Below are 23,629 nucleotides of genomic sequence, written 5' to 3' on the forward strand. Positions count from 1 at the left end.
TAAACTTATGCTGCTTTATAGTTGCTTTGTTATGTTTGGTTACCTTATTTTGAGGCTGTTAACGTAACTGTGTGTTTGGTTTATCATTTTCCTGCATGTGTAAAAGCAGAAATACTTTTTATGGACTCGTTTTTGCGGAAAGATTCTGGCGCCTGACTCCTCCCTTGCATGCAAAGCACAAAGTTGGACCAAAATATGATTTGGGAAGCAAGCTGTTTAGATAGACAAGAACAACAATTTGTTCACATTTGTTCAATGTGATCAATTGACTTGTTTTGCAAATCTAAAATGAAACAGATGTCTTCAAGTTCACAGGGTCGATTGGTCTTAAAATACACACTCAGTCTAAGGACTGCCAGAATGTTGATGTAAAAAGTAAAAGCAATACGTGGTTGGTCAAGACTTCCCAACACACACTAATGGGATAACGGGAAGTATAAAAGAGGTTGTGGTCAAGAATACGAAGAAATTTTGGGGGATAAGACGTTTGGAACTTTGATTTTGTATTAATGCATCCGTGGTAGAAGTGATAATAAATCTCCCGACCCGTTGTGGCTGGCAGCAAAGGACTCGTCTCTGAGTATTGTTTGTTTACTTATATAATCAAGAGTTTTGCGCCTTCCGATTCTCCAACACATGAAAGTACAAATGTTCAAAGTTGTTGAATCCTACACATGCAATGAATCAAGTGAAAACCTGGCCTAGCATCTTATTCTAAAAAACAAATAAAAAACAACAATAAGAAAAAGTAAAAAAAATGAAATAAAATAACCAAACAAAACGGTATATGTGACGCCCCCTAGTGGATAATAAAGTCCAGCCATCAAACCAACAGTGAAGGGTGTGAAAAATGACATGATTTTATTATGTCCAGTGCTTAAAGATAGACATATGGAATCTGATGTGACTATAGAGACATGACATTTCATGAAGTCCGCTTTTAATCCAAGTGCTCCTTCCTGCAGGAGGAAGACAAAAAACAAAACAAAACAGGATGCTCATTTTCTGCATCAACAGGCAAAGTTCTTCTTTGATCTCTCTTCGGTTCAATGATTGCTGTCGCAGATGCAGTGACTATGTACAGTGTTCACAACAGTGATGTCATTCATATACAAAAGAGAAAACTTTACAAATATTCTAAGAAAAACAAAAAGACAAACATGTTTCTGTTGTTTAAAAAAAAGGCAAAAAAGAAAGAAAGGAAGATTTCCAGTTTTCAAAACTCTTTGCTATGATACGGTTCAATTGCGGTAGGTCCAATGGATGATAGGAATATTCTCACATTTCACCACTTGCCACAAGTCTCTCAGTCTCTGGGGTCAAACTGTGTCAAATTGCACACAAATAGCCCAGTGGTGATACACATTCTCATATGCTGATACCTATCATGTTCACTAACAGCTCATCCACTAGATCAATAAGCCACTAAGCACCCAAACATCAGGTCACCGTTTTAAAGTGACATCAGAGTGGCTCAGAGGACGTTCCCTCCAAACCGAGGCCTCCTGGTGGTAGCAAGCAGCTTGAGAGCAGCGTTAGGCCGAACTGTATTTCAGGCACACATAGACTTAGGCATCGCGTCTTTGCTTTTACACCTTCGAAGGGAAGCAGAGGAACGTTGACCGAATATGGCAGTCTGAGGTACGTCAGGGTTGAGGTGGGGTGCACATAGTTCTCCATTACCAGCACTTTCCTTCTCCTCCACCACCGTCCTTTATCTCACAACAGTCAAGATATGAGCAATAAATACTGTTACATACTAATTTCTAACATAATTTGTGCAAAGAAAAAAAAATATTACAAAAAGCTTCAAACTTAATTCTCATAACTTAATGCGTGTGGAGACTTCTTTTCGAGTTCGGATAAAATCTCATGATATAAAGAACAAATGAAAAGAGGAAAGAAACTATTTATGCGTTGCTTTTTTTAAGAGCTGCTCTCCACTTCCTCTCGCAAAATTATATGTGAACAAACACAATGTACCTTTCCTTCACCAGTTCTCATTTTTAAATGTGTGTCGTCTGTTCAGAAAGGAGGTGAGGCGATGGATTTTGGTGACTCGAGTACAAAATCCTACAAAATCGGGCTCTTAAGCTGCTTTTTTCTTTTTCTTTTTCAACACAGCTCGGTGTTTTTACAGTGATCTAAATAAGAGAACATACTGCACGCAAGCATATGCAGAGACTGTAAACTTGATCAACAAGCTATTATTGTCTGTGTTTCATTTCTGCTGTTATGAATTTGCCAACTTTAAGCCACTGATTATTTGAAGAGTCATGTCGTTAGTCATCCATGCAGGTTCCTCTTTCATCTCCACAGCTTGGCAAACTGATCAACAGTAAGCGAGAAAATTATTTTTTAAAAAAACAAAACAAAATAAAAAATCTAATTGAAATAAAAAACAAGAGAAACATTCAAGGCTATGTTCATAAATGCATGATGTACTTTGCAAGGACAAAGTACATCAACGAGGCAGGACCTGGCAGAGGCTGCCATCTGCAGGATTTATCCATGAACTGCACTTTTTGGCTATACCAGCAACCCCTCTTTCACCACATTCACTGACAAAGCTCTCTCTCAAGTCCCATTTTCACAAGTAGAAAATAAAGTGCATTTTGGCCTTATGTCCAGTGATGGTCCAACTCACGCGGGGGAGCCGCTAACACAGTCGGCTGAAATGAAGTGCCTGCCTTCAACGAAAACCTGTGAGCACCAGTAGCTGTTAAAAAGCAAAACAACAACGGTCGTTTCAAGAGAATAAAAAGGGAACGAATGAGTCTTGATGGTTAGGATTACAGGTCATATTTTGCATCATAACATTTCCTTTCACCATGCACTTGCAGATAAAACAAAAACCCAATCTGGGACACCGAGGCAAGAGGAAGAACCATGTCTGATCATCGCATTTTCTTTCCGACATCAGTTTGTATTCCCGGTCCCTCGGAAGCAGGGCAGAGAAAACCCTTAGTTCATATCCCCCCTCTTTACAGTTAGCTTTGAAGCTGCTCACTGAGCACACGATAATATTCACTCCAGAGTCCTGTAAACTCTCCTTTGATCCCTGCTCCCATCGGCTCAGAGTGTAGTCTGCAGACTGGGATCCAGGCAGCCTTCTCTCTCTGGAGACTCGATATAGTTAGCAGACTCCTGGAGCTTCAGCAACATGGCCATCTGGGAGACACGAGGAGGCAGAGGCAGGTTGAGAAAATCAAAGCGTCAGTCAACGTATTACAGAATTTACTTTTGCATCTGTAAAATTCATCTTGAAATATTTAAGTATTTGACTAGGACATATGACTTGTTAGTTCCTTGTCTGTATCTATAAGGAATTTTGCCTGGGGCCTTCCTACACTGACTAGCCAGTTTGGTTAAGGGTTTTGTGAAAAGATAATTGTGAAGCACCTTCAATTAATGTACAAGCTGTGAGAAAGTGTGCAACTGTTCTCACACTTTCTTCAAGCCACATTGAACTTTCTATTCTTTAAAGCAACCACAGTGGATGCAAATAATTTACTCAGATTATTTTTAAAGAACGTTTTCATTTTTTGCTGAAGGTTATTTGTTAGAAAGGTCAAAGGTTTGATGAAGGGACAAGATCATCCCAGGTCATACTTTAAAAGGCTATGTTGCTACGTTGACTGGGTCATTTGCTTCCATCATCAACTTCAGTAACATCCCACTCTAATCTAATCTAATCTAAATTGATTTATTGATGTACAATAGTAGGAATTCTTAGTTTTGATGCATTCAATAAACCAGAAAAAAGAAAAAAAAAATCCTAGTTTTTCAGTATTTGACCTGCAGATCACTACCCAGATTACAAATAATTCATTCCACCGGCAGATTTATTCATTATAATGAGGTTTTAATTTTATATTCATTTTACTGATTTGTTTCTACTGACGGGAAGTAATAGCAAGCTTTGGCTGTGAGAATAAATCATTTATTTGTACTCATTTTTATGTAATTTTTGACATGCCATTTTTCATAAAACGTAAATAAAACCATACTTATTTTTTTCTATATCTTATTTTGCTGTTACATGGTCATATTTTGTGAGATGCCCATCTTCAAGGTTAGGTTAAACTTATGAATCCAAAACTGCTAAAGTTACAAGACCTTTGGGCTTAGCTGTCTCTAAAATAATAAATTTGTAATTACACCAGTAGTAAGGACTGTTAACCCACCAGAGGGTCTGACTCCAGTGTGGTGGGTGGAGGTGTATCTTTGGGGGGCTTCTTCTCCTCACTGGGCAGCCCGATGCTGGGAGGAGGGAGGTGAAAGAGCCTGGCCTGGTCCTGCTGTGCATTTGGCCATGGCAGAGTGCCTCTCACCCACTCCACTGGGTCCTCCCACACTGCTTTCTGACCATGCACCTTGGAGAACAGACCGAGGACAGACTGTTACAGGAATTGCATTTTTAGACATATATACAGCAAGTTTTACACTAGGGAAGTCTGTGTTTGCTCACCTTGATGCCGTCTTTGGCTCCCTCTTGGAGGTACGGTATGATGGAATGGTTCCACAGGTCAATGAACCATTGCCTGAACTCTGCTACTGACACTGGGCATGACAGGAAGAAGCAGGGACCTGCAGGAGGCAATACGTCTAGTTAAATCCCTGCTTATCCTTCTCAATAAAACCACAAAACTTCCCCAAAACCAGGTCCGGTTTACCCAGAAAACACCATGTCTCACCTATGAGAAAGTCTGAGGTGCTGTGTTTCTCCAAGAAGGCGTGCAGGTGGTACCAGAGCTGAGGGATCCAGTCGAGGACACGTAGAAGGGTCTGGCGGTGCGTTGGGTCACGCTCCTCCTCCTGGTGGGTCTCCACGGCTTTACGGTGCAAATACCTCAGCAGGAACCCATTGGCCGGCTCCACATTATTGGAGAATGTAACCATTCTATTGCAATTTTTAAAACACGCTTATTTTGCAACCCATGGTGTCAGAAATCAAGAGGTGATATCATGAATTTCACGTGCTCACCTGAAGCTAAGGTGCAGGCCATGATTAGACGTCATCCTCACAGGTTGATTGGTTGTTCCGATAATGTAAGGACTAAAACACAATCCGAGATGAGAAGTTTAACTTTTAGCAAACAGCGTCACTCTTTGGTAACGTCCTACATCCAATAAACCGAGCCCCTACCATTTGTGATACTTGCAAGTGAGGGCTCCGTTGACGAGCTCAGTGATGGCGGCTGAATCGCTAATATCATCTATGATAACAACCAATGGCACCTCTCCTCCACTCTCTCTGTCAATCTGATTTGCCAGATTTGCCAGATACAACTGCAAATCCTGAAAATGGGAGGAAATATGGACTTTTCTCAAGTAAGACGATAACAACAAGCTGACGTGTGTATTTTTCGGCAAGAGCAGCCGTTGTGTTTTACCTTCGGTGACTGCCGGTGCATGTTGAAGGTGACAGCAGCACAGCGACCCAACACACATGACTCATGGTCGCTGTCCGACGTGTCAATCTGGCTGCGCTGCAGGAGGTAGTGGGCCAGATGCTGGGCCAGATATGTCTTTCCTGTCCCGCTGGGTCCAGACAGGACTAGGCGTCTGTGCTTCATTAGCAGGCTGATGTAGTGCAGCATCATGGGCTTCGGTATCAGAGTCTCAAACACCAGCGAATCAACACTTTTTTCTCTGAGACCTGGGAAAGAATGTAAACGTTTTTACATTTACCATAAAACTGATTGAAATGGTGAATGGCAGCAATTGTGGATTACTCCAGTAAAATAAAATGAGGATTATTCTGACGCTAAAAGAATTGCCACATTCTGTAGATTTTTCATTTATCCACTTAAACTTATTTTATACGACACCAAGAATGCATAAAACATACAATTCAACCGTTTCTAAAATATGTAAATAAACATTTCATTGTTTCAAATGCTGGGATAGAGTTTCTTTTGATTATTTGTAGCGAAGGATACATCTGAAGCCAAAAATATATATTTCTGATATATTTAATCACAATTAAACCAATCAGCTGCTTCAGCCCTGGAGTGAGCCATTATAATTATTTTTAAATTGTCTTTGTCAATATTTAAAAAAAAAAACATCAAATGAAATCAATCAAAACATGTACTGCTCACCTTTCAAGGTTGCAAAAATTTGAACTGGGCCACTGCCAAGGCATTGATGGGGCAAGACCTGAGGCCTGTCCCCCCCCACTGTCCTCTGCACTCCTTGGTTCAGCTGGTACATGTGCACAGAGTCGCAGGTCAAACCCAGGCTTCCTGTCGGGTCCACTTGACTCAAGTAGTCCTGAACAATAAAAGAAAAGAATGTCACTATTAATGCTGAGTTGCATCATTTAGAGCGAAACCCTTGGTTGAATGTCGAGCAAAAAATAATAAATTTGACTGACTTGAAAGGTCTTAGCAATGAGGGAGTCAAGGCAGGTCCAGTCAGTTCGTTGGCTGATTGTCACTGAGCCCAGGCAGAATTCCTGCAGCTGTTTCCTGTCCTGCAGACGCGGAAGAGTGCACAGATTGCTCTGAAATAAAACCCACAATAATATCTGTGTTTGTTGCTCTTGGAAGGGTTTTTATGAATTTACCTCCATTTGATCTCCGGTGCGAACCAGGACTTTTGCGCAGACCTCTTCATGCTGAGACAATGTACTTAGCAAGTCACAAGAAGACACTTCTGAAAGAAAGAAGCAAACAATTATATTAAATTATCAACAAAATTGCAAGAGCTAAATGTCCACTGGGGTTTCTTTCATACTTTACCTGGAGCTTTACAATCATTTAAGCTTAGGCTGAAGGACTTGGTGAGGGACATGCTCATTGGCGGATTCCCAGAAGGCCCCAGGAGAGATGCCAGCCCTGACGGCTGAGAGGTGGAGGAGGTGGGACCCGGGCCGGAGAGAGGCAGCTGACTTCCTGTTTTTAAGTGGTCGTTTTCTGCCTTCAGGTTGTCCACAGTGGACTAGAGCACAAATAGATTAAGTTTTAAATTCAAACCGTACAAAAAAAAATGCAAGCAGCAGAATTTATGGGTGTATAGAACACGAACCTGCATGTTGTTCATGGCTTCTCGGAGCTGCTCCAGCTGATGGGCAGAACTTAAAGCCTCCAGACGGATATCTGTCAGCTTCCTCTCTTTCTCCCAGAGTTCAGATCGTAATTCTGATACCGCTTTTTCACCATTGTCTCCCTCTTCTACTGTTTCCATGATCCTACAAAATAACCAGAGAAACATCATAACCAGAAACCCGAAGAGGCATTTTAAATTTTTTTTATTGTTTTAAACCCGTTTGTCTGCTTACATGGAAGACGTAGCAGATGCTGACATTTTCAGGGATGAAGGCAGGTCCTCACCCACTTCTCCTCCCTCATGAATCATCTTTGGCGAGTTGGGAGCTGAGGAGTCTGGGGTGGCGATTTCCTCGATGTCTGAGTAGGTTTTGGAGCCTTTTTTGATACTGAAAGCCTTGTTGAAGGAGCTCCTCAGCTGCACAGACACATGAAAGCAGACACAGAAAGTCAATCAGACAGGAAACGTCATTTAATAGATAAGAGTTAAATAAATACAGACATGCCTCACATTAAGGGAAAAGTTTGTCATTTTTCTGATGCTGCAGTGGGAAACCCCACATTATTATTTTTCCACTGGCCTTATCTATATTTAGAAATATATATTTATATATTTTTTTTCTAGAAAAAAATCTTGAGTTAAAAAAAGAACAGTTAGTAAAGTTTCCAAACTCAGTTGTGCTTGTATTTTCAATTTGTTAACTTCTTAGTTTTTTAATAGTTGTGTGATTGTATGTGTTTCGGGGGAAACAGTAGGGGGCAGTAAACATTCATAAAATAATGTCTTGATTACCTTATAAGTCATGTTAATAGAATTTCAAACTTCCGTTTAGAAAGTTCAAATGTGTTTAAACAACTTTCACTTGAAAATGGGACAAAACTATAGAATTTGCTGGTTGTGTTGCGTAATGACCTGTTATTATTATACATTACGAACAAAGTTGATCAAGTTTTTCAATATATTCTATGTTTTCAAACACCACAAGAATATGCTTGATTGCACAGGATTGTGTGTGCCACTGGTTTAAAAAGTGCCAGTAATCAAATTATTTATTTTTTTTTTGAAAGAAATAATCTAATACAAAGAAAATCTGTGGAAATATTTGAATAAGGACAATTGGCAATTCACAGTCATAGCACAGCGTCAAGTTCTCAAACAGATACTGTATTTTTTTACACTTTTAATTATAAAACAGAAAATGGATTGAATTGATTAATTAACTGCTTTGAGTGACAAATAAATTCAAAAGAAAACCCATTTCTCTAAAATGACAAACTACTCCCTCCGATTTTTTACTTAATTTTACAATCAAACTGCTGAGTGACTAAAGATAATTTTCATGTTGATCAAATTACTAACTTCTCACATTTATTCTGAAGAATACGATACAAGTTAATCACGTAAATGAGGAGAAACACACTTAAGCACATCTAATGACAGACAACTGAGCAGTGGTTAATTATTTCAATGGCACATCATGTCTGCTGCTTGCCTCTCATGACTGATTCACAGCCATCGATTTCATGAAACAGTTGAAGATAGGGCAGCATTAATCAGCAGAGCAGCAAGTCAATCAGCAGAGGTGAAAGGACTGTAGTTCAGATGACCCATCATGCTGTGTGGATGGAAATTATTGGATTTGTATGATTACGCAGTGACGACACTTACCTCAAAAACCTGAAACAGCCAAATAACACAACACAAAGGAGGGAGACAGTGGTCATACATCAGCCATGCTGCTTTTTTTTTTTTCTGTAGAGGATGAAGTTCACCCAAAAAAATAAAACAAGCTGTGACATTACAAAAAAAAAAAAAAAAAACACTTTTAGAGTCCCACTCATTCTTACCCAGCTTTTCTTTTTCTTCTTCTTTGCGTCTTGATCTTTCAAGCTGCCCACACTCGACATGCTGGTCAAGCTGTTCAGACTGGAGATGCTCTCACATGAGTTCTGACGTCGCATGCGGAGGTCTGAAAGAACGGAAGCTTCAAATTAGTCACAGAAGTTTGAGGAGGAGGAGGGAGAAATGCATGCATGGAGTGACTGCCTGCTTGATCTACAAACCTTTCGTGCCATCTTGGTTGTTTAAGGCTCCGTGGATGACGGCCTGTGCTTCTTCATTCCTGGTCTTCAGGGATTCGATAGTCTCCCGCAGCTCCGACAGCTCTGAGTCCTGCGCAGATATTTCATCGGACAAAATTAATTTACAATCTTGGTTAGTGGATGCATGTTAGAGGTGAGTATATTAAATTGTGGACTATGAATAAATTACTAATGAGGATTGACAAAGTTGTCTGAATGTGCAAGAGTCAGACACCAACAGATTTTTGTTTTGTCTGTGTTCTGAATGACAAAGCGCCAAATCAGTGGAGCTACGATGAAGCACTGGAAAAACTTTAATTTAAACATTTTCATAAAAAAAAAAAAAAACAATCAACCTCGTAGAATCTAATGTAGTCTCCCTCGAGATTCTCAGTTGGAAAATTAAAAACACATGAATTTCATATATTTGTAGAAGTGAGTCTACTATCATCATGGTCTTTACTTCTTCGGAAGATTCCCCATTCTCCTTCACTGGAAGGAATCATAACCTCAAACTTTTCAAAATTGCATTGGAGATATGTAGCTTTTGAAAGATGAGAAAATACAGGTACAATTTTCAAGAATCCACCTAAGTACTAAATTCTTTCTTGGGAAATGTGATGTATGTTTCTTATATTTAATTTTATGGGGGGTTTTTTTGGTACTCATTATACAAAATATTTACATATATTAAATATTTTAATGTTACTCATTAGTTATATTTGGTCCAACTGATTTCTCAGTTTTTTTTTTTTTTTTTACATTTTGCAAGGTGCGACTTCTGTTGCTTAAATTCAGAGAGGTAGTTTAACATGCCAAAGTAAGCAATGCTCACTTTGACACTGAAAAAAGTCAGGCTACCATGATGAGACTGTGTGTAATCTTCCCCAAAAGTTTCAGTAATAAGTCAGAGACTCCAGATGAACTGAGTGTTTCTGCTCTGCTTATTTTCTTCTAAAGCTGATAGCTCTTAGCTCCCGGTGGAGCCACCCGGCCCATCTCAAGGTTAGACGGTGCTGAGCTCCAGGCTGATCTGCACAGGTCACTGCACTGGCACTTACAACAAAGACTTTTCTGGTCCGGTGCAGACCGGACTTTCAGAAAAAGCAGCAAGGCGTGATGATCTCCGAGAGACTCCTCATGCATGCCCTTATATCAAACACAGCCTGAGGCAGTGGCGAGTTCTTTACACCGAAACTAGACACAAGAGTGAAAGGGTGGAGCTGCAGGTGCACATGCATGCTTGTCAGTTCAACGTAAAAAGTTTTTTATTCCTTTTCCACATCTTTCTTCCATACTATTTGGTCCTGTTTGCCCGGCCTCTAATCCACATTTAGCTCCTGCCGCAGGCTGTGATCAAAGTCGCCTCATGGAGCTTCGGCTTGTTAAGCTCACTGCTCTTTAGATAAGGGTGGTGTTGGAATCTGGATGGAATCTGTTTTGTGTGTGTTTGACTTTGAAAGTGCAGCTGGAACGGTACCTTTTGTTCGTGGCTTATCGACAGACTCTGCAACCGAGCTGTCATCATTGCCAGGCTTTGCTCAAAGGCAGCCACTAGGTTTGCCTGTTCACAAAAGATGAAAAATAATAAAGCTTTTTTTTTTTTACATTTTTAAGGAGTTGTCACAGAGAGGATATTTGTACATTGTTCATTTTTAGGTTAAAATAGCAGAACATGACTTAGACATTTTCACTACCAAAGAGGAATAGATTCAGCTAGATTACTTTCCTTTGACTTGCTAAAGGACACAAAGGTTGAACAGGAGGCCATTTTGCAATATCCACCTCTTTTCTAATCTCTCCCTTTATGGTCTAGCAAAGGAGAGAAAATTATCTTCTCTGTAACACAAGGCTAGTAAAAAAAAGGGGATTTTACTACTCAACTTCAAAAGAGATGACAAAAACAGTGGATATGTTCTCTGGTCTTAGTTCTTGGTTCTTAGTTTTTAAATGTATTAGTGAGAATATTTGGGTGAAAAAAATGGAACGATAAAGAGGTGTAACTGTAGCTTATCACGGAGAATGAACCAGTTACCAAATGTCAGAGAAAAAAAAAATGTTTTTTTTTTTGCTAGAAAATGATGTGACAGACGTATAAAGACTTGATACATACATTCGCTGTTAGCTGTGTGGTCAGATTGGAAACCTTCTCCTGCGATGACTCCAGCTCTCTCCTTAACATGCGGATTTGCTGTGTTGAAAAAAAACATACATGTTAAATTATATGATTTAAAGCATCATTTTAAGAGTGTCTTATATTACTCAATAAGTGAAAAGATGGTGACCAAAGGATGATGAGGCAACTTGTTTTACTCAAAAATGACAAGGATGGTGATTGATGGATGAAAGGGGGAAAAAAAAGGAGATGAGAGAGCAGGAGTGACTAGGCTGTGAAGAAAACACTCACCTCTCCCTGAATCCTTTCCTCAGCCTCGGGAAGGAGAGAATCAAAGTCAGGAAGTTAGAGAGGACAGAGGGGGGAGGAGAGAAGTGGAGAGGAAAGGAAAGCATAGGAGACTAATAAGGTACTGATCATTATCTCAGGTGTGCGCTGTTTAAAGCATGAAGCAAGAAAAAAAAAGCATAACTCCCTCCACCTTCCAAATCCACAGTGATACCAAAAAGACTGATCTGTATCTACCTGGTTCTGCACGCTGCCCACACTCACCGAAGAGTAGCTCGATGAGGCGTTTGAGGCCAGGGAGAGAACGGACCCATGAACTGGGAAACAAAGTTAAGAGAGACAAAGTTAAGGAAATGCTGCATGTAGATTACATTGATAAATAAACCGCAAAAGTAATCTAGTGTTTCACCTTCATCATTGGGCTCTCTGTCCCTGAAGGATCCAGAGCGAACCATCCCCATGCTGCGCGGACGTTCGGACAGGGACATGGTGCTGCCCAGTGGCGACGCACTATAAAGCTCCATGGAGGCGTCATGTGTTGGGATGCTGTTGGACCGGGTCATCCTGTTGGGTCCGCCTATGGGGCTGGGCACTGTTGTGACAGCCGAGATATTGAAAAATATTAGTCAAAATAACGTGGAATTCTTGCAAAGTGGTGCAAATGGTTAGCTGGTATTTGAAACAGACCCATACTGGACTTCGAGGTGCGGGGCAGGGAGGTGGGTGAGGACAGCAGTGGGAGGGTGAGAGAGTCCGTCATACTGAGGACAGTATGCGAGTGTCTCTTCTCTCCTTTCTCTTTTGCTTCCTCCTCAGACTGAGAGGGTCCACTGAAACTAAAAAGAGAGTAGAAAAAGTTAGTCATCCCAAACTAATAAAGAAGGTTTGGAGCTTAAAAATGATTTGTTATATATATATATATATATATATATATATATATATATATATATATATATATATATATATATATATATATATATATATATATATATATATATATCTTTTTTTTTTTTTTTTTTTCAGGGAAAGTCAACCTGTAATTGTGCATTTATTGAGGGAGGGAGACTGCAAATTCAGGAACAACTGTTTATCATATCATGTGACACAGAGGGACAACTGCGTTAATCACGGTTCAAATCAGAATAATAAGAAATAGTTTAAGAAATGGCTACAAGAATCACCCTACCCATTTATGGAAAAATCAATGTTTAATAAAAAACATTTTCAGATATTAAATATTACACTCAAGATGGAAGACGCACTGGTGCAATTAATTATTTTGGTTGTCTAATTGCAAAGCAGCACAGCCACACAAAGCCATGGTTCCAAACACCCACAACAGCATCGTGAGTGATGCAGTAGCCCGTACCACAGTCTGCATTGATCCCGAATACAGGGATAAACCAAGCTGTGGATTTAAAAGAATAACTCTGTACTTGACCTCACATACCTTAAACCTTTCTTTGGCAGTGTGTTCCTGTCTCTCTGGGAACTGTGGAAATGAAAGAAAGTCGTTACGCGAGCACGAGTGCAGGGACTTATTAAACTCTCAGGAACAGGCACAAAGAGGCGAAATACGACTGGCAGGCAGCTTGTGGCAGCCAGTAATTATGACTACAATCAGAGCTGCTGGTACAGCACTGATAACAGGCCTGTGGTAATAACATCTCAGCAGCTCATTAACGAGTACATGTGCGTAACAGGTTAACTTTGCTTGTTTTTAGAGCTTTTAATTTAAAAACGTCAATAGTTTCCACAGTTAATACTAATCCGAATGCAAATAATAAATAAGTAAATACTCTGTGGCAATTAAAAATAAATAAAATAAAAACAATAAATACAATTGACTAATATTTAGGCACCTTTTGACCAAAAAACACTATGGATTAGCAACAAAAAGCCATTTTCAAAATTCATTTTCAAATTCAAGTTGCCATGTTCTTAAGAGCTGCAGGTATAAAAACTTGCTAGTGTTTTGCAGTGGCCACAGTTTCACATCCACATCTACATGAACAGTAAACAAATCTAGCCATTTGTCTGCTTAATTTGTGAGTGGGAACATTTGAATTTCCTGTGGTTAAAGTTATACTCTACAAGATCCTAAATCAGCCCGTTTCAAAGTATAGACTCTAGATCCAATGTTTAGTCCATTTAGACCGTGACACAGAAAAAGCAAACGTTTATATAACTGGACTTGTTAATGTGGGAAATTGTATAATTAGTGGATTTGATCAAACAATTCTTGACTTTCCCAACAATCTGGTGTCAGTGTACATTTTACACTAACGTTCATAGTAAAAGGGTAGGTTGCTACAAATTGTAACTGATTATTGTCTGTAAGTTTTACCACAGTTTGAACTTTAATTTCTATCTATCTATCTATCTATCTATCTATCTATCTATCTATCTATCTATCTATCTATCTATCTATCTATCTATCTATCTATCTATCTATCTATCTATCTATCTATCTATCTATCTATCTATCTATCTATCTATCTATCTATCTATCTTAGGGCAAAAAAAAGACCTGTTAGTCAATCATGTTTCTGTTAAAATGTCTAATTATATTTTATTTTAAAACATTAGGCTCTCAATAAAACAATTGTGCATCTCAAGGGTCAGTTATCTTGTCTACTATACTAAACCAGTTTAATAGTTAAAAAAGGGGATCTGTTTATTCATTGGATCGCAACATCATCTAGAAATGTGATTTGGATGTTTGAAAATAAAGTTTGAAGATTTAGAAGTCATTTGTCTATCACTTCCATAACTGACCACAAGGTGGGGCTAGATTACCGCTTTTTTTAATTAAGTCTTTTTGAAGTTAAGACAGTATATGACAAATTTACTGATTACATTTCAGCAGGAGTTAACTGACCTGTCTTTGAGTGTGATTGAAGCTTTCCTCTCAGAGCTCCAGCTGGAAGGAGGATCTCTGTCCACTTCCCGGTCTTTGTCTTGAGACTCTAAGTCGTTGGTGCTCCTCCCCAAGGGGCCCCTCATCCTATCTTTATCCCTCTCCTGGGGTTCTGGAGCAAGACTCATCTGTAAGGGCAGAGACTCCAAGCTGCGATGTAGTCCTGATGTGCGAGGGTAGAGAAAGGGAGAGGTACTGCCTTCACTCCCTCCTACACCGAGAGAAGTGACTTGCCTCGGTCCCAGGCCAATGCCGGAGCCAGAGAAGCAAACTGAGGAGTTCACATTGAGTATAGGCGCGGGGCTGGGGGTCAGACAGGGGCTCGTTGACATTCCTGGTGAGCTTGAACGTTCTTGGAGTTTAGAGTAGGGAGGAATCTTTGGAGGGAGACCATCCTGAACATCTATGTCCAGACTGTTGGAGTTCAGCTTATCCAGTTGGGCCATGGAAGGAGGCTTTGACAGACTTCGTACCCCAGACAGCCTGATGGACAAACAATGATAATGTCGCAACGATTACATAATGATTGGTTAAAGTGCATGTAAAAATGGATGAATAAACAGGAGCATAGAAGTATGAATACCTCTGGGTATTAGGTGAAGACAGATCCATGCCCTTGACACTGCTGGGCGGTCTGAGCCCTTGAAGCTTCCCTCCATTCTCTGAAGAGGTCTGAGCAGTATTGCCCTTCAAAGGCCCATTTCCACACTCAGAGTCTGACACTACTGCTTTAGCTTTGGCTCTCTCTTTTTCCTTTTCTCTGTCAGTTTGATTGACAGGACTGGGACTGGGAATTCCACGTCCACCAGTCTTACCAGAACTTAGTCCTGAGCCGGGTTCCTTGAGTTTAGAGCCCTGCGGTGAGGTTGTTGAAGGCTTTGTTAGCCCAGAGCTAGTGTCCATGGTGGTACTCATTGGGCGAGCTGAGCTCGGCCGGGTCAGCGTCAGGGTGCTTGTCTTTGCGGGACGAGGGAGGGAGCGGTACTGAAGAGAGGTTCTGGCATTTGAAGACAGAAAGCCGCTTTGGTCACTGTTTGAAACATCCAGACTTGTCTTACGTCCTCCACCACCTGTACATGGTTTAACGGGAATACCAGATGTTTTTGGAATCTTCCCTACAGCCGCTAAGCCATTGGGCACAGAGCTGATGCCTGAACTCCCAACAGTGGGTGTACTGGGATTGTTTGCAGTGCTGCTGGTAGATGTGGGGGTCTTCTTGAAGCCAAAACTTCCACCAGCTGAAGGCCTGACCAGGCCAGATGGGGGTTTTCTCCGTTCACCACTTCCAGTGCCATTTCGATGGTCTTTACCCGCATCAGAGGAAGAACGCTGAAGTCCTGAAGCCTTCACTGCTAGCCGGGATTTGTCCATGGGCTTCCCATCTGACTTCACAAGACCTACCGTTGAAAAAACAACAGCGATGACTTTCAACAGCATCAAGAACGTTGGGTGTGAAGACTGAGACTAACCACTCTACAAAAGGACATGATATCTAATCTGAAGCCCTAAAAGGACTGACTGTCTGCTGATAAAACTGATTCCTGGTTTCAGTGGAGCTTTAGCTAGCTGGCCAGACTACAGCTACACACATTGTTATCACACCGTTACTCCTCTTTTCCGTCACGATGACTTAAAATAGTTGTCAGTTTCCAGTAAGTGTTTGAGCTTTCCAGTTAGTTCATTTCTAAATGTCCCAGCTGTGGAGTCCTGGGATGTACATGATCAGCATGGGATGGAAAAGTAACTTGTTTGTATGGGGAAAAAAAAAAAAAAAAAACACCTCAGTTTAACTTAAAAATCTATACTTTAGAAGTCCTTTGGTAAAAAGTAGGTAAAAGCAAGGGCATGTTGATGTCTTTTCTCACATTTCTCAACATACAGATTAATTGGATTTGCTTGGACGTGACTGAGAAAAATAATCTATTTGACACAGGAAGGCTCCACTGTATCCACCACCCACACAAAGTCCTTACTCCTTACACTCATGATTCGTATCTAATGGGAGTCATTATGTGAGGTTTATAAACCAGTTGTTAAAGTCGAAGAAGTGCCGCTGCACGAGGCCCACCAGCATGCAGCCTGTGGACATCTGGAGTTATTTAAAAGTATTTAGAAACCCACAAAAGACACATACATACACACACCCTCACACATATGCATATTTGAAAAGCTTTCCCTCTACCCCAACACAAACTCACAGTTCCCCATGTTCAGATAATAACACTGAGAAGCGATTACTCCTGGAGTTCCAATGTAAATGGGAAAATTGGGTTTATGTGTCAAGTCATAAACTAAATCCATTCTGCAACCACAAAGTGACTTGTTCCAAGAAAATTTGAATGAAGGAACACACTAGTTGCAGTGAAATGCATAAACGGATCCGGGGGTATGTATTAGTTTCAGCATAAAGATGGTTGATTCACAGACACCCTAACTATGACTCAAGCAGACGAGACCCTGAATTACTACATGTCCCGACAGAAAAGGCGTTACATATGTATTCCAGTCAGAGTCTTTATGACATTCACAACACCGACATTGTGAATCTGAAAACAAACTGACTCAACATAGAAAGCTCAAATGTTTAAGAGTTTACAGACTATGTTGTGACAATATATTAAACTTGTCTTTCACTCAAAACCGTCACCCTCATTCGGATCTAATCCTGCTACTGACAATACTGCTGGCCTCTTCCACAAACTTTGCCATGATTCTTAATGAGCTGCTTTACGAGTTTGCATTCATCTGAAGGGTTTTCAACAAGCAGTGTTCAGGCTCGTGCAGAGCAGCTGAGCACTGATAATATGACCAATTCCTGCAAGTTTGAAATCTGGTTAGCAAACTAGAAGACAAAGCAAAAGCTACAGAGTTAATCAGGAATTATTGGTCATGACAGCTTTTTAATAAAAAATTACATCTTTTTTTATTGTATATAATAAAAAATTATATGTAATTCATATATATATATATATATATATATATAAATTATATATATGCAGAAAGAGACTTTCACAGAAAGTTTCTTATTGATGTATATTTAGCTGAAAGAAGAAAATGTCTAGAAAAGCATACTCTAACTTACTCTAAACTTGTACTATCTTAGCTTTTGTTCCCCTTCTGTTTGACATTTCTTCAGTAATGATAAAGGCATTTAAAATCAATGACAAAATCTCAGTCATAAACTGTACAGTATGTGCAGTATTTTCATTAGTCTAATTTTTTCATGGTGGCAAATTTGCAAACCTCTGCAAGTTGCATTTTTTTTTTTTTTCTTTTTGGTGAGCATAAAAATCTGCTTTTATCTGGCCTCATCTTCTCAATATTTACTGTCTGAAACGTAGGGGGTAAAATAAATGGCTATGTTGGCAGTTTCCCATTCAATAACAATAAAAGCCTGGCACACACAGATCACAGGCTGGCCCAGCACACTTGTTTGGCATATCTTTCAATTCAACAGCTGGCAGCGCAAACACAGGACGGTCCCACAGAGGGACGGCTGTTTGCACATCCAAACTGCGCAGAACATCGTTACTAATGTATCCTGTTGTTTTGTTCATCTACTGGGTGAGGGTGTGCGTGTGCGTTCATAAACAGCACACAGATGGCAGCTGCACAATCCCCATCATTGTATTCATTATGCATGTGAGCGGGGAAACTTTTTAAGGCTGGCACAAGCTCAGATGACTGCAGAGACACATATCCTAAAGTCTTTATTTCAAAGTTAAAAATTCACTTTGACCAACACCAAAAATAGAGCTGGAATTGTAGGGGATATAAGGCGGGGGGGTGGAAAAAAAGCACTGTTGGTGTGTGTTTGGCTGGCAGGAAGGGTGTGGGTGGTGATGGGCATTTGATACATGGCACCACTTTCTGGCCCAGAGGGTGGGCTGCAGCTGTGGGTGAATGTGTCTCACAAAGACAGGGAGTGTGTCCGCAAATGCGTGGGTGCAAGACAGCCAGAAAGAAAGGAGAATTAACAGATAGCTGGAGAAATCAGCCCATCTGTTCGAAGTTAATTCAACAGTATATTTTACATAACCATTTGTGTCTGTTCCAGAACTCACCTGCTACTTTGAGGCCACTCTGAGAGGTGTGTGTGATCGGGGACGTGACTCCCACAGGTGGGTTTCTCCCTTTCTTCAGCCCATGTCCCTGACTGATGGTCTGCAGTTTCTTCAGCTCACCCTTCTCTCCTTTCCACTTGTTGGCCGACTCAGACTTCAAGCTTCCCGTATCGAAGGAGCTGCTGCTTTTGCTTTTGCGACCGGGCTTGCTGTCATCGGAGTCCCAAGACAAACCACTTTCCACCAGAGATCTCTTCTCTGCATCTGTGCGCATCTACGGAGCAAAACACAGGCGCATATAGTGGTAACTTGCCTCAAGAAGGTTTGAGAAAGGAATGTGCATTATCCCACAACAAGAAAACAATATTTACTGGTGACCTTCACTCGGCTTTTACTTGTCAGTATGTTTTTTGTCCTGCTGAACTGTTTTCACACACCCACAAATGGCAAGGTATGTGGCACTGAGGAAGGTCGTATTTCATTTTATACTTTGAAAAAATGTAAAGAAGAACTGATCCACTAGAACCACATTCCATTCAACTGATTCAATATATATGTTCTTTGTTCCAGTGAATTTTAGTAAATTCATTCCAATTTACAAAAAAAAAAAGAATTGACTGAGGTTTTCAACAAAAAATATAAAGTATTCTTCAAATAAAAAATGACTACCTATGTCTTCTTTAGATCGTAAGAGAGATAACATCAATTGACTTTTTTCTCAATAGCAGATATGGATGCACTTTCATTAAAATTTAAAATACAAGAAGCGTTTTGAAAGAGCGACCCCTAACCTGCTGCTGAATACGCACCAAATGACTTTCGTTTTACGTTTTATGTGTAAAATGAACAAAATATAAACAAAATATGTTCAAAACATGCAACATATGTGGATGTGTAACCCAGACATTTTATCTCCAGGTCTTTAAAGGTGGACATGGCTCAAGTTGTTTTTTAAAAAGATAAACCACACTTTATAGGCTTAGTGTCCCATTTAAAGAGACGTGAACCCTAACCAGACTAGCTGACTCATCTTGATGACTCCTGAACAGAACAGCTCATCCAAATAAATCAAGCTAAAAAAACATTTTGTGACTTGTCAACTTTGTACTCTAAATACTTTTGCATCTTCTGTTTATTCACATCTAAATGTGGTGGAGGGAGACAGCTACAAGAGAAACAATGCAACAAAACATTAGACACATACCCGGACATGAACAACAGTAAAACACAGAAACTGTTAAACACTTTTGTCCTGCGTAGAGAAACCAGACAGCCTTGTCTGGTCTGAACATAATCCAGAACGGAAGAACATCAATGCTAAAAACGAAGGAGGAGGAAGTCAGGCAAGTTTCTGTCTATGCTTTTGTGTGTGTGCAAACGTTCACCAGTTACACAATTCATCAGAAAGTTTCTGAATGTGTGTGAGAGGGTTTGTCTGTCAGTTCACACACACACCCCGCGATTCTCACAGGATTCCGATTGCTAAATGCTTTGTTTGTTTATTTTTTTTTTTATGAAAACAACATAACCCACAGCCAGAGTCATGTTACCAGAGGCAGAGGAAACCCTGAGCTGGTGTTGCATGTTCAGCTTGATGATTAAACACTGTCATTTCCTCAAACACATTTACTGACGACTGAAGCAGAAGCTGTGAGATGCATATCTGTACAAGCAGCAAGATATCAATAACGCACAAAGATAGACAGCGACACAGAGAGGAACACTGCACAAATACAGAGACGGAGTGGAAGTACAAGTTGCTGTAACATGTGCATGTTGTCAACAAACCTCTCGAAATGTGAGAAATCGCACAGCTGACCGTAAAAAGGTTTTATGTTAGAGACGGAAATGAAAACAGGACAAACAGACCAGCGCATGGCTTTGGGTCGAGGAGACAAGGAGCCATGTGTATTAGACTTTGTGGGGTGCATAATGATGCGATGCAAGGTTGCCATGGTGATGATGCCGCGGGGTCTAATGGTTGCCATGACTCCTGTGCCTAGGCGTGGTGGGAGGCGCTGAGTTTCGTCCGGCTCGTTGGCCCGTTTGCAGGAGTGCAGATGGTCCTGCATGTGTGTGTGTGTGTGTGTGTGTGTGGACAGACGGCTGCGCTCTAGACCTGTCCTTTGGTACACAGGCGAACGGACAAAGACTTACACTCCCTGCATCCATGTGCTGCGGTTGCTATGGTTACACTGCTATCCTCTCTCCTTCTACCTCCCTCTGTCTATCGCTGTCTCTCTGCTTCTGAAATCGCACCACGTTAGTCAGCCTTGCCACACTGCGGAGGTGTGACCTAAATCAGGCGGTCTAAGAAAACACACACTCGTATTTAGGTCCAAGTAGCGCCACATGGATCTTAAATTCTTTAATTCTCCACTTTGTGGAGACAACAGGACAGTTATCCAGAGCTCTGTGCATCTATGCATTAGAAAACAATACTTTCATCTAGAAAACAGTTTTGGTTTTTTAACTGCAGATAGTCAGACTCCATACAAAGCTGAGAAAAAAGTTTTCACCACAGATTTCTTCTGGATTTTTAACTTTTAAACTACGTCTAAAACAGCCTGTCACTGTATGAAAGAACTTAATTGATGTCCTCCACCCCATCCCGCTCCCCCCTGGTAATTACAGTACTTTGACTAATATTTGTAATTTGTTTTTAACAAGCTGAAACATTTCATTGTAACAAAAGAGCAATGTACACAAGTTTAATGCTAGACCAGCTGACTAAAATCTGAACTTGGAACCCTTAAATAAAAGCGGCAAAGTTGTGCAGCTGCTTCATATTGAGTTTTCTAAGAAGCCATCGGCGCTGATTAAAGTCTTCTCATTAATCAGAGTTAACAGGCTCTTGTAAGAAAAATGACTAAATGTAAGACATAAGAGCTTGATGCCTGTAGCAGCTCCTGACTCACCCTACAAAGGAACCATGAGGAAAAATGTGGCTGCCCGTCATGCAGAGCGTCTGTCGCAGCAAACATCGATCGCTGCAGACAATGCAGTCAATAAATATGTCAGAAATTTTAAGGGGGCGTGTGGACTACTTAATGGGCTGCGTCTCCTTTTTCTTATTCTTACTTTTTTTTTTCCCCTACACTGGACTCAGCTTGTAATCGGTACCTCTCAGTGGATTAACAGCTCAATCAACACAGAAATAAACGCACATGGAGAGTGCTTGTCGCTCTTTATCAGATAGATGTTTGTGTCTCTTACCACCATGGCTGAGTTCCTGCGGGAGCCAATAGGAGTGGTAGGGAGGGAGTTGAGAGTGGGACTCGTGTTGAACTCTTCAGAGCTCAGGTTGTCTGAGCCGTCGCTCAAGCCACTGCTTATGGAGCTGCTCTCATCCCAACTGAGAAACAAACAACAAGGGCAAAGAAAGCAGTCAGATAACATTCATGTCTGTATGTTGGTTTACCTTAAAAAAAAATCGAACAAAAAAAACATTTTAGAAACATTTTGGAGAAGTAACACCGTTGAAATTCTCACAAGATGACGAGATACAAAAGGGGAGTTTACTTAAATATACACATTAAGCATTGACATTTTCTGACAGTCTTCAGTCTAGACATAAAATGGAGACAATTGTTTCTGATTTTCCGTATACATTGCTTAATGATGATAATTACAAGCAATAAAACATGTACGCCACTTCCTTCAATTGATTAATACTTAATACCAGATATCTCACTCGGTATTAAGTGTTCAGAGGCCCCATTTGGAAAGTGGAGTGCTCTGCATTTCCAGCTTACATGCTGCATTAACTATCTGCAGCCTGAAATTTGGAGCGCTATTGACAAAATCTCAACCCACACTCACAAAAATAGCACTGAGGAGCCCACACTGATGCATGCACCCACAACCACATCTTGTGGCTCATTCGTTTTTTTGAATGCACTTCTCAAAAAACGATTATACTGAGGATACTGTCTTACAAAGACAGCCAATGAGTGTTTATACATAGTGATAAATAAAAAGTAAAAGACTTTATTAGGAATTAGGAATATTTTTTGTTATCTGGAGCCAGAGAAGTGTTGCACCCTGTGCTAACACAAGCGAGTTTGGGAGCCAAAGCAGAATCATAATTAGGGATTGACTTACAATGCGTCACTCACCACTGCACCATAATTTATTTATTTATTTTTGCATATTTGATCTTTTTCATATGGCTATTTTAGTACAATGTGCATATGTTGATTTTCTAACAAAGTAAGAAAACTAAGCTTCAGTCAAATTGCTCAAATGTTCTTAAAAAAATCTATTGAAAAATATCAGAGCACATTTACATTTAACTCCAAGTTATTGGGACTTTGGTTGCTTTGGAAGTTTCTTCTTGTTAAAATAAAGTCTTTCAACCATTTCCCCATGCAGGCTTGACATGTGGGATTATTGCGATGTTCATAAAAACAATGTGTCAGCCATTGTGTGACCTGCTTGATGAGGAGATGAAATTGTGGCAAAGTCAATGACTCGATGCCATTTGCTGGGATTCCTTAGATACATTTCTTACCGATTAACATAATAAGGTAAAATTGACTGCAATATTTAATAATCCAGAACAAACTGGAATGCATTCAACTGTATCTTAATCTGTCATACACCTGAATTGTTTTGGTTATTTTCTGCATATAAATTAAATCAAAGCACTTTGAAAAGTGCTTTGAGCTGTCTTCTTTTGTTAATTGGAACCATATAAATAAACTAAGCTTAAACTGAACTGAAATATGAAGTGTTAAGATTTACATTTTGTGAGAGAATTCTAAAGCTTCTGGGAGCCTATAATGACCTGTTGCCAATGCCAATTGAGTCTGATAATGAACTAGAACCTTTTTAAGGTTAGTTTATGATTCATATTGTTTTTCTTTTTACAAAAAACCCAACAATTTATATAAAGTTTTGATTGAGGAATCAGTTTTCCTCTCTAAAGTCATATACAACAATCGGACCAATGCAACAGCAAATATGTGTCTTAGCTAGAAATACTGACTTTGGGGACAATGGAGAGGGGTCAAAGATGGTGGCTTTGTTGTAATACGTACAAGCGTTTATTCAAATGAGCTTGCTTACAATAAATAGGTCACATTTAGGAAGTAAGGGGGTG

At 40.1% G+C, this 23,629-nt stretch overlaps 1 protein-coding gene across 12 annotated transcripts in view; it reads right to left on the reverse strand.

Moving 5' to 3' along the window:
• Nucleotides 1-835: 835 nt before the first annotated feature.
• LOC129372325 (neuron navigator 1-like) overlaps nucleotides 836-23,629 on the reverse strand; it is an 83,877-nt gene continuing 61,083 nt past the window's right edge. For 3 of the 12 annotated variants that reach the window (XM_055049546.1, XM_055049545.1, XM_055049555.1), the window contains 26 exons: nucleotides 21,742-21,880; nucleotides 18,526-18,799; nucleotides 15,045-15,858; nucleotides 14,423-14,944; nucleotides 12,992-13,033; nucleotides 12,229-12,377; nucleotides 11,951-12,133; nucleotides 11,779-11,858; nucleotides 11,545-11,568; nucleotides 11,251-11,328; nucleotides 10,618-10,701; nucleotides 9,120-9,228; nucleotides 8,904-9,025; nucleotides 7,289-7,473; nucleotides 7,036-7,198; nucleotides 6,750-6,948; nucleotides 6,575-6,663; nucleotides 6,383-6,481; nucleotides 6,108-6,279; nucleotides 5,397-5,662; nucleotides 5,150-5,301; nucleotides 4,988-5,059; nucleotides 4,698-4,903; nucleotides 4,472-4,590; nucleotides 4,188-4,376; nucleotides 836-3,171 (listed from right to left, as the gene is read on the reverse strand). In XM_055049546.1, coding sequence (XP_054905521.1) covers nucleotides 3,076-3,171; nucleotides 4,188-4,376; nucleotides 4,472-4,590; nucleotides 4,698-4,903; nucleotides 4,988-5,059; nucleotides 5,150-5,301; nucleotides 5,397-5,662; nucleotides 6,108-6,279; nucleotides 6,383-6,481; nucleotides 6,575-6,663; nucleotides 6,750-6,948; nucleotides 7,036-7,198; nucleotides 7,289-7,473; nucleotides 8,904-9,025; nucleotides 9,120-9,228; nucleotides 10,618-10,701; nucleotides 11,251-11,328; nucleotides 11,545-11,568; nucleotides 11,779-11,858; nucleotides 11,951-12,133; nucleotides 12,229-12,377; nucleotides 12,992-13,033; nucleotides 14,423-14,944; nucleotides 15,045-15,858; nucleotides 18,526-18,799; nucleotides 21,742-21,880 — 4,627 coding nt within the window. In that variant the 3' untranslated portion in view covers nucleotides 836-3,075. The remainder of the gene's footprint in view (nucleotides 3,172-4,187; nucleotides 4,377-4,471; nucleotides 4,591-4,697; nucleotides 4,904-4,987; nucleotides 5,060-5,149; nucleotides 5,302-5,396; nucleotides 5,663-6,107; nucleotides 6,280-6,382; nucleotides 6,482-6,574; nucleotides 6,664-6,749; nucleotides 6,949-7,035; nucleotides 7,199-7,288; nucleotides 7,474-8,903; nucleotides 9,026-9,119; nucleotides 9,229-10,617; nucleotides 10,702-11,250; nucleotides 11,329-11,544; nucleotides 11,569-11,778; nucleotides 11,859-11,950; nucleotides 12,134-12,228; nucleotides 12,378-12,991; nucleotides 13,034-14,422; nucleotides 14,945-15,044; nucleotides 15,859-18,525; nucleotides 18,800-21,741; nucleotides 21,881-23,629) is intronic. The other 9 variants (XM_055049557.1, XM_055049552.1, XM_055049551.1 and 6 more) reach the window with 7 other exon arrangements.

The sequence above is a fragment of the Poeciliopsis prolifica genome, unplaced genomic scaffold, assembly GCF_027474105.1.
Source record: "Poeciliopsis prolifica strain line A6 unplaced genomic scaffold, Auburn_PproV2 SCAFFOLD029, whole genome shotgun sequence".
Classification (NCBI taxonomy): domain Eukaryota; kingdom Metazoa; phylum Chordata; class Actinopteri; order Cyprinodontiformes; family Poeciliidae; genus Poeciliopsis; species Poeciliopsis prolifica.